Consider the following 12,921-nt stretch of genomic DNA (forward strand, 5'->3'; position numbering starts at 1 on the left):
TTGATCATTGAAAAAAAATTAATAATTTCAAAGTTATTTCAAGAGTAAAACAGGAAATTCAAAGCTACTTTATTTCTCAAACTTCAATGGAAAATTTAATAGAGTCGAAGTTTGTTTGTTAATATCTTTCACAACTCTAATTTTTCTTTATACAAAGATACCGACACGATTCTGTTGGAAAATGTCCTTTAAAAATTTTCTTTATTTCGGAATAGGACCAAATTTTTCGGTTGTCTATTTTACCCCACTCTTGAATAATTTCTAAGTTGTGGACGTTGCCAAGAAGCAATTTTTAAAAATCAATTATTGAAAATGTTTTGAGTGTTCATTTTAGTCCCGTCCATACAGATTTATCGGGTGTCCAAAATGCCCAATGAATCAATTTTTAAAATTTTGAATTTTGAAAAAAATAATTTTTTCGCCAATTTTTGAGTGTCTATTTTATTTCAGTTGTCCATATTACCCCGCCCCCTCCAATTTTTTCAAAAACCGAAGAATTTTCCTAGAATTTTCTCGAAAACCTAAGAATTATCTACAACTGTCTCGAAAACCCAAGTTTTTTCTGGAATTCTCTAGAAAACTGAAGAATTTCTTCGAACGTGCTCGGACACCCTAGAATTTCCTCGAATTTTGTTTGAAAACTCTAAATATCCTTGTAATTTTTTCGAAAACTGGAGAATTTTTAGGAATTTTCTCAGAAACCGGAGAATTCTCTCGAAAATAGGAAATATTTCTCGAAAACTTCATAGGAAACATGAGAAGATCTACTGGAAAACATACACGAACAGAATAAGAAACGAAAACTGCGGGGCCCCTTCCAAGCCCCACTTTTATATGTCACCCTGGTTTCCTGCCATTCCCGCAGTTACCGACATAGCTATGGTCAGGATAAAGCTTCTTGCTTTGACCGCAAACTGGGGGGAGGCGTAAAATCGCCACTCGGGAAAAAAATCCCTCCACCCGGGCCTTAAAGAATGAAGTAAAATTATTTATTGAGGCTTTGCCTTTACTGAATATGAATGAAAAGAGGTCCCAAACGAGAATATAACACAATGGCGTATACACTGTTAACAATAATTGTGAATTTACAACACTTTCGATACGTCAGTATTAGAAAATTGAAAACTTGGTAACGTAGCCAATGCGACATTACTTTTCGTGCAATTTTGCAACACGGACTTCTGAATTTACGTTACGGTATTACATAGATGCACTGCGGTACTGAAAAATTACAACACGCGCATTGAACCTCGCTATGTATTGAATTTTTCCAATACATATGTTGAAATTCCCAGTTATTATTTGACTTTTTACAGCACAAGTGTGTTGTAAAAATACAATTCAATGTATAACAAAATGGGAAATTAGTTGCCCTCGTTATGCATTCAATTGTTCCAACACATGTGTAGGAATTTTCAGTTATTGGTTGACTTTTTACAGCACAAATGTGTAGTAAAAATACAGCTGAATCTAGAACGAAATGTCAAATTCGTGGACCTCTCTATATGTTAAAATTTTCCAACGCATGTACTAGAATTTTCAGGTGTGAGTGGGATTTTTATAGCACTAATGTGATGAAAAGTTACAACCGAATTTATGACAAATATAAAATTCANTTCAGGTGTGAGTGGGATTTTTACAGCACTAATGTGATGAAAAGTTACAATCGAATGTATGACAAATATAAAATTCGTTGATCGAAATTGTGCAGCGACACTTGCATTACATGATCAAAATACAGTCCAGCAACATTGGAAGGGTGTTTAGAAGTAGTACAATACAGTACTAAAAATTCAACGAACTGTGTTCAAGTTTCATGGTGCAGTATATCGCACCACCAAAAAATGGAAAAATTCATTTTCTCAATAATGCTCATTACATTTGATAGTTTGAAAAAGTTTTAAAAGTGAAAGGATTAACCCTTTGGATTCATGAAAACGGTCAATTATTTTTGTAGAACATGCGAGGGCATTTTATTCCATTTATATATTCGAATTTTATCGCCTCTGCGTATACTGATTGAGTTGAATAAGGGGGAGGAGAAAAAATTTATACCAAGAGCGTCATTTTTTTTGAAGAATACCCTGATGGTTCCTACCCAGAGTTGGAACACTGGTTTTTTTCACTGAACACAGTCTGGGTTGAGGTGGTGAAACCCAGAGTTGAGAGGAGTTGAGGTTAAGGCGGCGAACGATGGGTGCCCTCTGGACCCAGAGTCAATCCCAGAGTTGGTAATTTCATTGTTAAATAACTCTCGAATCTTTTTGTTGATAGCTGGAGGGTTGGGAGGAATGTTTATCAGTAATAATCCTTTGAACAATAAAAAAAATGTACTTTGAATAATATAATTGGAACTCTGGGAAAAAACTCTGGACCCAGAGTCAATCCCAGAGTTACTAATTTCATTGTTGAACAACTCTTGAATCTTTTTGTTGATAGCTGGAGGTATGACAGGAATGTTGATCAGTAATAATCCTTTGAACAATAAAAAAAATATTGAAAAAAGTCCTTTGAACAATATAATTGCAACTCTGGGAAAAAACTCTGGACCCAGAGTCAATCCCAGAGTTGCTAATTTCATTGTTAAACAAGTCTTGAATATTTTTATCGATAGCTGGAGAGATGACAGGAATGTTGATCAGTAATAGTCCTTTGAACAATAAAAGAAAACATTGAAAAAAGTCCTTTGAACAATATAATTGCAACTCTGGGAAAAAACTCTTGGCACAGAGTCAATCCCAGAGTTGCTAATTTCATTGTTAAATAACTCTCAAATCTTTTTGTTGATAGCTGGAGGGATGGGAGGAATGTTTATCAGTAATAATCCTTTGAACAATAAAAAAAATGTGAAAAAAACCCCTTTGAACAATATAATTGGAACTCTGGGTCTAACTCGGGACCCACACTAACTGCCAGAGTTGCTAATTTCATTGTTAAACAATTCTGCAATATTTCTGTTGATCCGTGGTATGTCAGGAGGATCATTGACATATGGCAAAGATGATTCTAGGGGAGATTTTTAAGCTAGGGGAGGCTCCAGAGGTCCTTTCAACAATGCCATTACAACTCTGGGAAAAAACTCTGGACCCAGAGTCGATCCCAGAGTTACTCCACTCAACTCTGGGTTTCCCCACCTCAACCCAGACTGTGTTTAGCGAAAAAACCCAGTCTGTGTCAACTCTGGGTAGAAACCATCAGGGTATGCGGGGTTATTCCCACTTTGGCGCATCCGACCTTTTAATTTATTTTTCCTGATGGGTGGACCTCTGCCGGTCTACGAATTGACCTGGCGAAGGATTAACCCCATATTTAGTTTATTGCACCTCCAAGTGGGGAGGTACATCACGGGTGAATATTTCGGGTCATAAAAAAATTTCCCCAATACTGAGGCTCGTCTATCGGAATTATAACAAAGAAGTTCTTATGCAATGAGTCCACTGGGACTATAATATAAATAGTATCGAAATGAGTGATACCCTGGCGACCAGGTCGAGTTTTTAGTCTAAACAAATGACTAACTTTGGGCTTACCTTAGAAGGGATCATTATCGATTTCCTTTCATTCTCATAATTTTTGATAGAAAATTATCATATTTTGATCAATTATTGGATTATGCGTTGTGTATTGACCATCAGTCTTGGAAGAACAGAGGATTTATATCTTATGCATACATTTTTTTTCTTTTCAAAAATCCTCTTATATTCAAAAACTAAATAATTGAAAAATTATTTAACTCGTCGTTATTTAAATGGGGGAAAATCCCAAAAAAAAAATCCGGGAAAGGGAAAGGTCCTCAACGCATATTCTTAAGTACTCCCGACCCAGGCCTGTAAACTCCCAGCCCCTTCGTCCCCATTTTTTTTATATAGAGTTTTCTCACTCTAAACACATGTTGACCAAACAAAATTTCTTTGTCGTTTCTCCGCCATACTTGTTATCCTCTTTTTGCAGAGGACAATTTTCAGTCTTTCTTTCATTTTCCATTTGACCAGCGTCGAGAACACTTCGTTCCCTCTGACTTGAAACCAGAAAAATACTATTGAATTTCCATTTTTTCTCTTTACGAACGAGCACTTAAATTAATAATAGTGTTTTTAAGTGAGTGATTATTTATTCAGTGACGTGATTTATGTTCATCATCTTCAAGGGTAATAAGTGTTCTTTTTTGAAAATAAGTGTTCTTAAAGTCTTTTCAATGGATAAAGTGCCTTTACAATTTTCCCGAATCAGATCCATACATTCTTGACAGTTTAACTCGATGGATCGCTTCTATTATCCCGTCAGCAGTGACTCCAGGAGTGTTTTTCTTACGCGATTTTTTTAATTCAAGAAAAATCATTCTATAATTACGAAAAAATTTCTCATGTATCTTACTAATGTATTTCGTTCGTACTGATCATGCTGAAGCCTATGAATTAATTTTGAATAGAGATAAGGCAAAAGGTTTTCAAACTGGACACAAAGGGACGCGCAAAACGACAAACGCTTGGTGAGGGGTCGGTATGTTTGCCGTCTTGCTCGCACTCATGCCAGAAGAATGGGCCGTGACTGCTGTCGGGTAAATAGTTTAGTTGATAAGGCAAACGATTAGTATCCCTCGACAGTACCCCTTGAATTTTTTTAAATCTTGCTCAATCTTTTTAATAGTACTTATCAAAGTAGTTGCATTAATACAAAATATTGGCTTCCTTCAGGCAAGATGCTAAGCTGTCATTTCTGTAGTCACACCACTGAAGAATTCAAAGAATATATAAAGCACCGGAAAATTCACACAACTTCGCATGGTCTTTATATTTGGGGATACACGAATTGTCGACGTAGATACCGAACAGAAGAGTCTATCCGCGTCCACTTAAGTAGGACCCATGAATTTAAATTCAAAACTCGTACGTTAAAAACTCGCTTGAGAAGTGATTGTGCAGATGCTAATGGAAAGTACGTTTGTTCTGATAATTTATGTAAAAACAGTGTGAGTCCTCTTTCGATTTGATCAAGCACATGAAGATTCATATACGGAACGGTTCAGCAATTCAGTGTCCTTTTAAAAAATGTAAATCAGCCCGATACAATAAATTTAGTTCATTTTCATCACATATAACGCGATGCCATAGGACGGAGAACTTACAGACAAATGCAGAAAGTTCCGAAACTGATAATGCCAATCAATTGAGTGAGCTTGATGGAACATGTACCAATGTAGATCAATGTTACCTCGGGGAAGAGAATATTCAAGACTTAGGGACCTGCGAATCTAGAAGTGTTAGTGAAGAAGAACCCACGATAGATCCTTTTTTACAGAATAGGGCATTGTTTTTTTTTAAATTAGAAAGTCAATTATGCATTCCTTCATCAACTGTTCAGTTTATTGTGACACAGATAATAAATCTACATGAATTAGGTGAAGAAAGATTGAGAAAGAAAATTCTCCCAAATTTGCTGACTAAAAATCTATCAATAGATGATGCACATAACTTGTTGGATCAAATCTTGGAATGTAATCCCTTTTTGAGTACGAGAACGTTGAATACATCATATAAGCGTGACAAATTTTACAAGACAAACTTTCCATACGTCGAGCCCATTGCAATTAAACTGATCGATGGTTCTAAGAAGCGAAAACCCAATTTTTCCATTACGTACCTATCGATCAAACATTGAAAAAAACTTTGGAAAATGAATATTTGCGGGAGAATTTCGTTTTCGACAGGGAAGAGAGAAATGACAATGCTCTCAGGGATTTCTCAGATGATTTAGTATTCAAACAGAATAGTTTTTTCCATGAAAATCCGAATGCGTTAAAACTTATCTTGTATCAGGATGGTGTGGAGATTGTCAATCCCCTCGGTGCTGCTAGAACGAAATATAAAATTCTTGCTGTNTTACGTACCTATCGATCAAACATTGAAGAAAACTTTGGAAAATGAATATTTGCGGGAGAATTTCGTTTTCGACAGGGAAGAGAGAAATGACAATGTTCTCAGGGATTTCTCAGATGGTTTAGTATTCAAACAGAATAGTTTTTTCCATGAAAATCCGAATGCGTTAAAACTTATCTTGTATCAGGATGGTGTGGAGATTGTCAATCCCCTCGGTGCTGCTAGAGTGAAACATAAAATTCTTGCTGTCTATTTAAGTATAGGTAATTTGCCGGATTATTTACGCTCACGTATCAATTTAATACAACTCGTGGCTCTTTGCAAGGAAAAAGAATTTGATCACGAAAAAGTATATGGCAGAATTGTAGAGGATCTCAAGAAAATCGAGACTGAAGGAATTGAATTAGCATCTGGAGAAATTATCAAAGGGGCTCTTGTTTTTATTGCTGGAGATAATCTTGGGAGTCATTCTTTAGCTGGTTTAACGGAAAACTTCAGCAAGGCTCCATATGTGTGCCGTTATTGCGTGATACCCAGAAAAGAATTTCATACCAATGTAGAAGCCGCTGCGGAAAGCTATGAAAAAAGAACTCCTAAATTACATAGAGATATCATAAACAAGATCAAAATGAAAGAACTAGAGTTATGCAATGACGAGACTCCGATTGATTCAAAAGGAATCAAGTTTGACGCGGCTTTTAATCGTTTGAAGTATTACCATGTTGTCAATCCAGGATTACCTCCGCGTCTTGGGCATGATATATTTGAATGTTTGATAGCTTACGATGTTAAATTGTTAATTGATAGATTGATTCGAGAAAATAAATGGTTTTCTTACAATTTGCTTAATAACAGGATTCAATTATTTCAATATTCCATGGAAGATCAGAGAGATAAGCCAAATATTATTCAGCAACAATCGAAAAAGATTACTGGTGGTGCTTGGCAGCTTTGGACATTTTTGAGATAATTACCTTTACTTATTGAAGATAAAATTCAAGACAGTGGTGACGATAATTGGAGAGCTATACTTCTATTAACTGAAATTATCGAAATCATTATTGCTCCAGCAATACATACGTCTTGTCTTCCCTATCTCAAATCTTTAATCAGCGAGTTCATTAGTTTACGAAAGAAAATTCCTGTCCCACTCCGGCCAAAGCATCATTATTTGTAGCATTATCCGTATCTTATTTTACAATTTGGGCCTTTAATGAGAGCTTGGACTCTTCGATTCGAAAGTAAACATACATTTTTTAAGAGAGTTATTGCTAGGACGAAAAATTTCATTAATATCACCCACTCATTGAGTAACAAACATGAATTGTTTCAAAGTTATATTCGAATGGGTGGGGATCTCAAGTGTAGTATAGATGCGAAAGTTACTGGCAGTTTTGTTAGAAATCATTACAACAATAAGATACGAGAAGTTGTGAACAATACAGATATTCCTGAAAATTGTCAAGAATGTAGTTCATTGATACTCAAAGGGATATGTTACCGGAAAGGCGAGGCGTTATTCACTTCATATGAAGCATACCAATATAATATCGAAGTAGGAAGAATCCTCACTCTCCTGTACGATGATCCAACAGACAATGTATTCGCAATTGTAGAGATTTTGGAAAACACATTCCTACCGTATCGTCGAGCATACCAATTAGGATCATTCCAGCGATATCGATGTGTAAATCTAAGATTTCTACCAAGCAATGAAAAACTTTATGTGTACAATACTGGATCCGCTATTTATGTGAAACCGAGTTATGGTTTGGTCCAGAGAGGACTGTAATGTTTTTGAGATTATTCGGGAATTTATGAGGGGACTCAAGGAAGCCAATATGATAGTATATATACGTGGAATTGGAAGCTTATGTTTGAAAGATTGGGCAAAAATGGAAGAAATATGGAGACAAAAGTTGTATTCATAATTGTTTCTCCGTGTTAGCGGTTCAACTTCAGAATGTCACTCTTCAAAGTAGTATCACACGAGCGAACTGATAGGTTCGCCATCATAGCATCGACTATTACTGAAGTTGTGACGAAGGGAATCGAGAAACTGAATCTACCAGCAGCAAAATATCAGGTATTCTTCTAGCATTTCACCACGAATTTTCTCGGAGATTAACACATCGTTTCACTTACTTCCAGGTACTTGTGGAAAAAGATGGCACGGTAATTGATGAAGACGATATCCTCCTGGCCATGGCGAAAATATCAGGAGTAACTCTTGTACTGATGCTTTTGCGTGAAGGAATTGCATACAAAAGTCAACTTGATCAGAGTATAGTGAATCAAAGCTCGGAACGCGTACCACAAGGTAAAATCAACTTTTCTCGGCTAGTATTTATCAATAACTAAGCCCCAGGTGAGGAGTGCCAAGCTTGGACGATGGGTCCAAGCATCGTACAACCTTGGATTACCAAGCTTCGGTATGATAGCTTTAATCAAGCTTGATCCTATGGATACACCGGATATGATAAATAAATACATATGATATCATAAATACAATAAATTTAGGTCTACAAAATCGGTGTTTTCGGCGATAAATAGGTTAAGGGTTAGTAATTAGGGAATAATCAATCATAAAAATGATTTAAAAAACGTTAATTATTTTGTTTTTATCATGATTAGCAACAATAATTGTGAAAAATGACAGTGCGGCCGCGGGGCTTGGGTCAAGCTTGGGCGAAGCTTGGTGAGAGCATTGGAATAACCTAAATTACCAAGCTTGGATGGAGCTTGATCTCCAAGCTGTGATCGAGGTTACATTCGGGGTTTAAACTAAGATTCGACAAAGCTTGGAGACCAAGCTTGCACCTAGCAAGGTCAGCCTTGGTCCAAGCTTGAATCAAGCTTGGTCCGATCGTCAATTCCTACCTGGGAGGTACCGACAAATATAAAATACGTCCATCTTATTGTATTTTTGTATATTTTCAGATGTTACGAGCACTTCACCCATTCGCCAGGCATCGATGGGAGAATGTTCACAGACACGAACGAATTTTCGTGATACTCTCTGGGATAAAATTCCATCAGACATCATGAGACAATGTCGCGAAGGAGTGCGTGTATCTGAAGACCAAAGGAGGGAATTAGTGACGCAATTGAAAATCTATATGATGAATGACTTGAAAGATGCCACACGGGGTACAGCTCACGCCATAAGCCAAGCGATATGCGAGAAATATCCAAACTCCGTTCAGGATCAGATCGATGGAATCAAATTGGGAAGAGGATATGAAGCACTAGCTGCCCAACTGTATAATGCAGTGGGTAATGTGAGCAGAAAGAGGAAGGCTGGAAACAAAGGCGCACGACTTCATGCGACTGGCGCGAACTTGGATGATGAAGCTACCGATGACGCATCTGCCCCAAAATCAAGAAAACACGACGAGTACGGCTGTGCTGAAGGCAAGTACGATCCGCAGTTACCACCGGACGAGACTGTGGAATCACTCGAAGCCAAGCGCCTCAAATTAATCGCCTATCATGATGATTCCATCGATCCCAAAGATGAAAGAGTCCGAACCTTATTGAATGAGACATATGCGATTCAACGGAGAAGCATCATTGCGTGCTCAAGCATTGACGCAGGATTCTTTGCGAAATGGCCTTACTTGCAAAATGGTCCTGCACTTTTCCGCCATGCTGGTGAATTGCTAGGTATTACTGATATTCAAGAGAAATGGCAGACTGCACTGCAGAAGTATGCTGATCCAATGAAGAAGTTCGTCAAAGCTGAGGAGGTCATCAAAAATCATAAGAAGAAAGGAAAAATTGCTGATGCTGACATGTTCGTGGAGAAGACTCTACAAGCCGCTCGAGTCGAAGCCACAATTGTCACGAGGAGTGATATACCACTGGTCGCCGCAATTTTTCCACTCATTGTTCACCATTTTGGAGAAACCCAGGATGCTCTGTACGTGATAGTTGATGTGAGTAACTGAATGATGTTTTTATCGAACATAATTCCTATCGATTTTTACTAATTGACAATGGTTTCTCAACAGGAAAGTTTGACTGAGGGTGAAACTCTTGAAAAATTTCCGTGTCCGACCCCAACGCTTGTGGTGAAAGGTACGCCAAACATTTGAGTCCAATCGTCACGTGAACATTTGTAATGATTCCCATGAATAATTTCTCTGACAGTTTAGAATATAAATATTGACCACTTCCGATTCTATTTCAGGAAAATCATTATGCAGTGAAAACGCCACATACTTTGTGGGCTTGGATAAAACCAGTCTCATCCCCATTGATGGAGTCTATAATGGAATTTTGCTGACGTTTTTGTCTTACTACATGTTTCGAATCTGGTACCCGAAGGACTTAGCTCTCACTCTGGAGCTGATACAAAGGTAAACTTTGTAAAATCTCGCACAGTTTTTCATAAGTAGACGGCCTAGAAAGAAAAAATCCTGATTATTTTCGAATGAATGCAAAATTTAAGGCAATCGTCACTGGAATTCTCATAGTTTTTAAGCATTTCCATCATCATATCGGATTGAACTATTGACTTTCATGGAGAAATCCCAGAATTTACTTATTTTTTACTACCAAAATTAACTACAATTTCATATCAATTAGTTTTTGTTGAATACTTCAAAAATTTTCTATCAGTGTGTAAACAGTGATTTGGTTGTATAGAAATTTAATATTGTCGAACTTTTGGATTTTTTCAGATACTTCTTGATGATCAATCCGTTAGAGGGCTCCAAGAAAGGCAACAAGAAAAGGCAATCCATGTCTTTCGATCCAAAAGTAGTCAAATTTATGAATGGGGTTGAGCGATACCAGCAGGATTCATAAAAGAGCTATGGATAGGCGCCATAAAGATGACGATACATCTATCTTTATGTATAGGGTTTCCTAATTATTTACATTATATTTCATATGATATCTGTATTAGAAGACAATAATAAAGTGCAACATTATATTGATAAAATATCTGCTGAATTATGATTGATATACTGCATACTAATTCCACCGCGAATAATTTCGTGCATGAATTCTTCAGAACTGTCTTGAATAATTACACAACGATTACAAATTTTAATGCAAAAGTATAGAAAAATTCTAATACGCCTGTATTCAAAATTTTCATTATCTGTACTCATTTTTTAATGCCGAGTTTCTGTAATATTACGATAAATTTGCGTTAAAAAAACTAAAGTAGAGTAATCCAAATTCTCGATACGCTTGTATTTCAAAAGTGTAAAACTGTGTTTGCAAAGTTACAATGCGGTACTGTGGAAACAAAAAGCGTTGGTATAATGAGTACTAGCCCTCAAATTTTACTGCATTCTTATACTATAATATCACACGACATATTCGAAATATGACATTACTGTAGTGTAAAGATGTCCACAAAACTTTACTGTAATATTACACGACACAGTTGAAATTTTACGTTATGGTAGTGTAAGACGATCATACGACATATTCGGAATATGACATTACTATAATGTAAAGATGTCCACAAAACTTTACTGTAATATTATACGACACTGTTGAAATTTTCCATTATGGTAGTGTAAGGAGGTCCACAGTACTGTACTGTATAATTCTACTACGGTATTGGTACAGTGCTGCCAATACATGTGTTGTAATTTTCGAGGGGGCATTTTTAACAGTGTAGCTAACGTCTCCAGCTGTCATGCTGGAGTCGTGGGTTCAACTCCCCGATATTGAAAATTTTTGCTCACTAATGTTTAATTAGTTTTTTAATGAATTTTTTTTTTGAAAATGATTACATTCTTTGAAAAGAAAAAAGAACGCAACGCTAGCCAATCAAATATTTCATTACTAGGTTCATAAGTCCGAAATATTGTGTTTTATTTAAAGCATTTCCGGAACAGAATTATTATTTGATAATAATAATTGTTCACAAAAAAATAATTGGAATTGTTTAAACTTTAAAATAGCGTATTTTTTAGTGAAATTTTGAATATAAATAAATTTGTTATAATTCTGAATAAATCATTTTTAGATGGGGTTTTATCGTTGACGGTTTTTTTAAAACATCTTCAAAATTAAGGGAGATTGTAAATTTCCCGAAAATTTGCAAGAGGGAAAGAAGGGGACGTGAATTGAGAATACATAATCGAAAAAAATGAGACAGTACTCTGTTGGGAAAAAATATCGAATAACCAAAGGATATAATGTATTAACTTCCCGATCTTGGAGGGAAGTTATTGTGATGGGTCCGAAAATCGAAAGTGGAAATTTCACCTGATCTCCACGTTTCATGAACCCTAGAAACGTTCCATGACATTTTGGGAAAAATGTTTGTGTGTGTGTGTGTGTGTGTGTATGTATGTAAACAAAATTTTGCCCAACGTTTTCTCTTGAACAAATGGTCGGATTTTGTTTTTTTTTCGTCAATCGATATGACTATACCTAACTTCGACCTGATTAAATTCTGAACATGATCGTCTCAGCAGTTTTCGAGTCATTCCCGAAACACATGTGTAAAAACGTCCAAAAACGACGTTTTTTTTACAGATTTGACAATTTTTTTACAAATTTGACAATTTCTCCTGGGGAAATGATCGGATTTTTTTTGTTGCGATTGATACGTCTCTGTGTATTTCATAACTGAGTGAAATATCGACAAAATCGTCTCAGCGGTTGTTGAGATATTCGAATAATCAAATTTTTTTTATTTCCAAAAAACATTTTTTTTGCGATCGATGCTTCTCCGCGTTTCTTACAATCGAGTGAAAAAGACAAAAAGACAATTTTTGGCTCGGCAAAATCGGCTCAGCGCTTTTTGGAATTTTGAAATTTGAATTGTTTTGAAATTTGAATAAATTTTAAACAATTATGATTTTTCGAGTTAAAAAACCTTTTTTTTTGTACACCGATATTATTTCCAATTTTTTGTCATGAAATCAATCCCTGGTGAAATTTTGCATGTAATAGAATTTATAAATTTTGAAAATTGATCGTTTATCAATTATTTATTCATGGAGAACTGATTTAATTATCAATATGGTCAAATTGAACTAAAAAACCGGACAAAGGTACGCACCCCCCCCCC

The 12,921-nt window shown here is 36.0% G+C and overlaps 1 protein-coding gene across 1 annotated transcript; it reads left to right on the top strand.

Annotated features, from left to right (window-relative positions):
- The first annotated feature begins 7,839 nt into the window (after positions 1-7,839).
- LOC107042146 lies at positions 7,840-10,688 on the top strand. The gene is made up of 6 exons (XM_015263049.1): positions 7,840-7,962; positions 8,028-8,196; positions 8,817-9,814; positions 9,890-9,956; positions 10,069-10,237; positions 10,562-10,688. Exons 1-6 carry the CDS (start codon positions 7,840-7,842, stop codon positions 10,686-10,688), a joined length of 1,653 nt encoding a protein of 550 aa, XP_015118535.1.
- The last annotated feature ends 2,233 nt before the right edge of the window (positions 10,689-12,921 follow it).

Source organism: Diachasma alloeum, unplaced genomic scaffold (assembly GCF_001412515.2).
Source record: "Diachasma alloeum isolate Michigan unplaced genomic scaffold, Dall2.0 Dall_scaffold_00424, whole genome shotgun sequence".
Taxonomy (NCBI): domain Eukaryota; kingdom Metazoa; phylum Arthropoda; class Insecta; order Hymenoptera; family Braconidae; genus Diachasma; species Diachasma alloeum.

What these genes read in the sequence shown, in the direction of transcription:
- LOC107042146 (XM_015263049.1), top strand. Translation starts at nt 7,840, where the DNA reads ATGTCACTCTTCAAAGTAGTATCACACGAGCGAACTGATAGGTTCGCC. An exon ending in CTCGGAACGCGTACCACAAG is followed by an intron (nt 8,197 to 8,816) that starts GTAAAATCAACT and finishes GTATATTTTCAG; the next exon opens with ATGTTACGAGCACTTCACCC. An exon ending in CTCTGTACGTGATAGTTGAT is followed by an intron (nt 9,815 to 9,889) that starts GTGAGTAACTGA and finishes GTTTCTCAACAG; the next exon opens with GAAAGTTTGACTGAGGGTGA.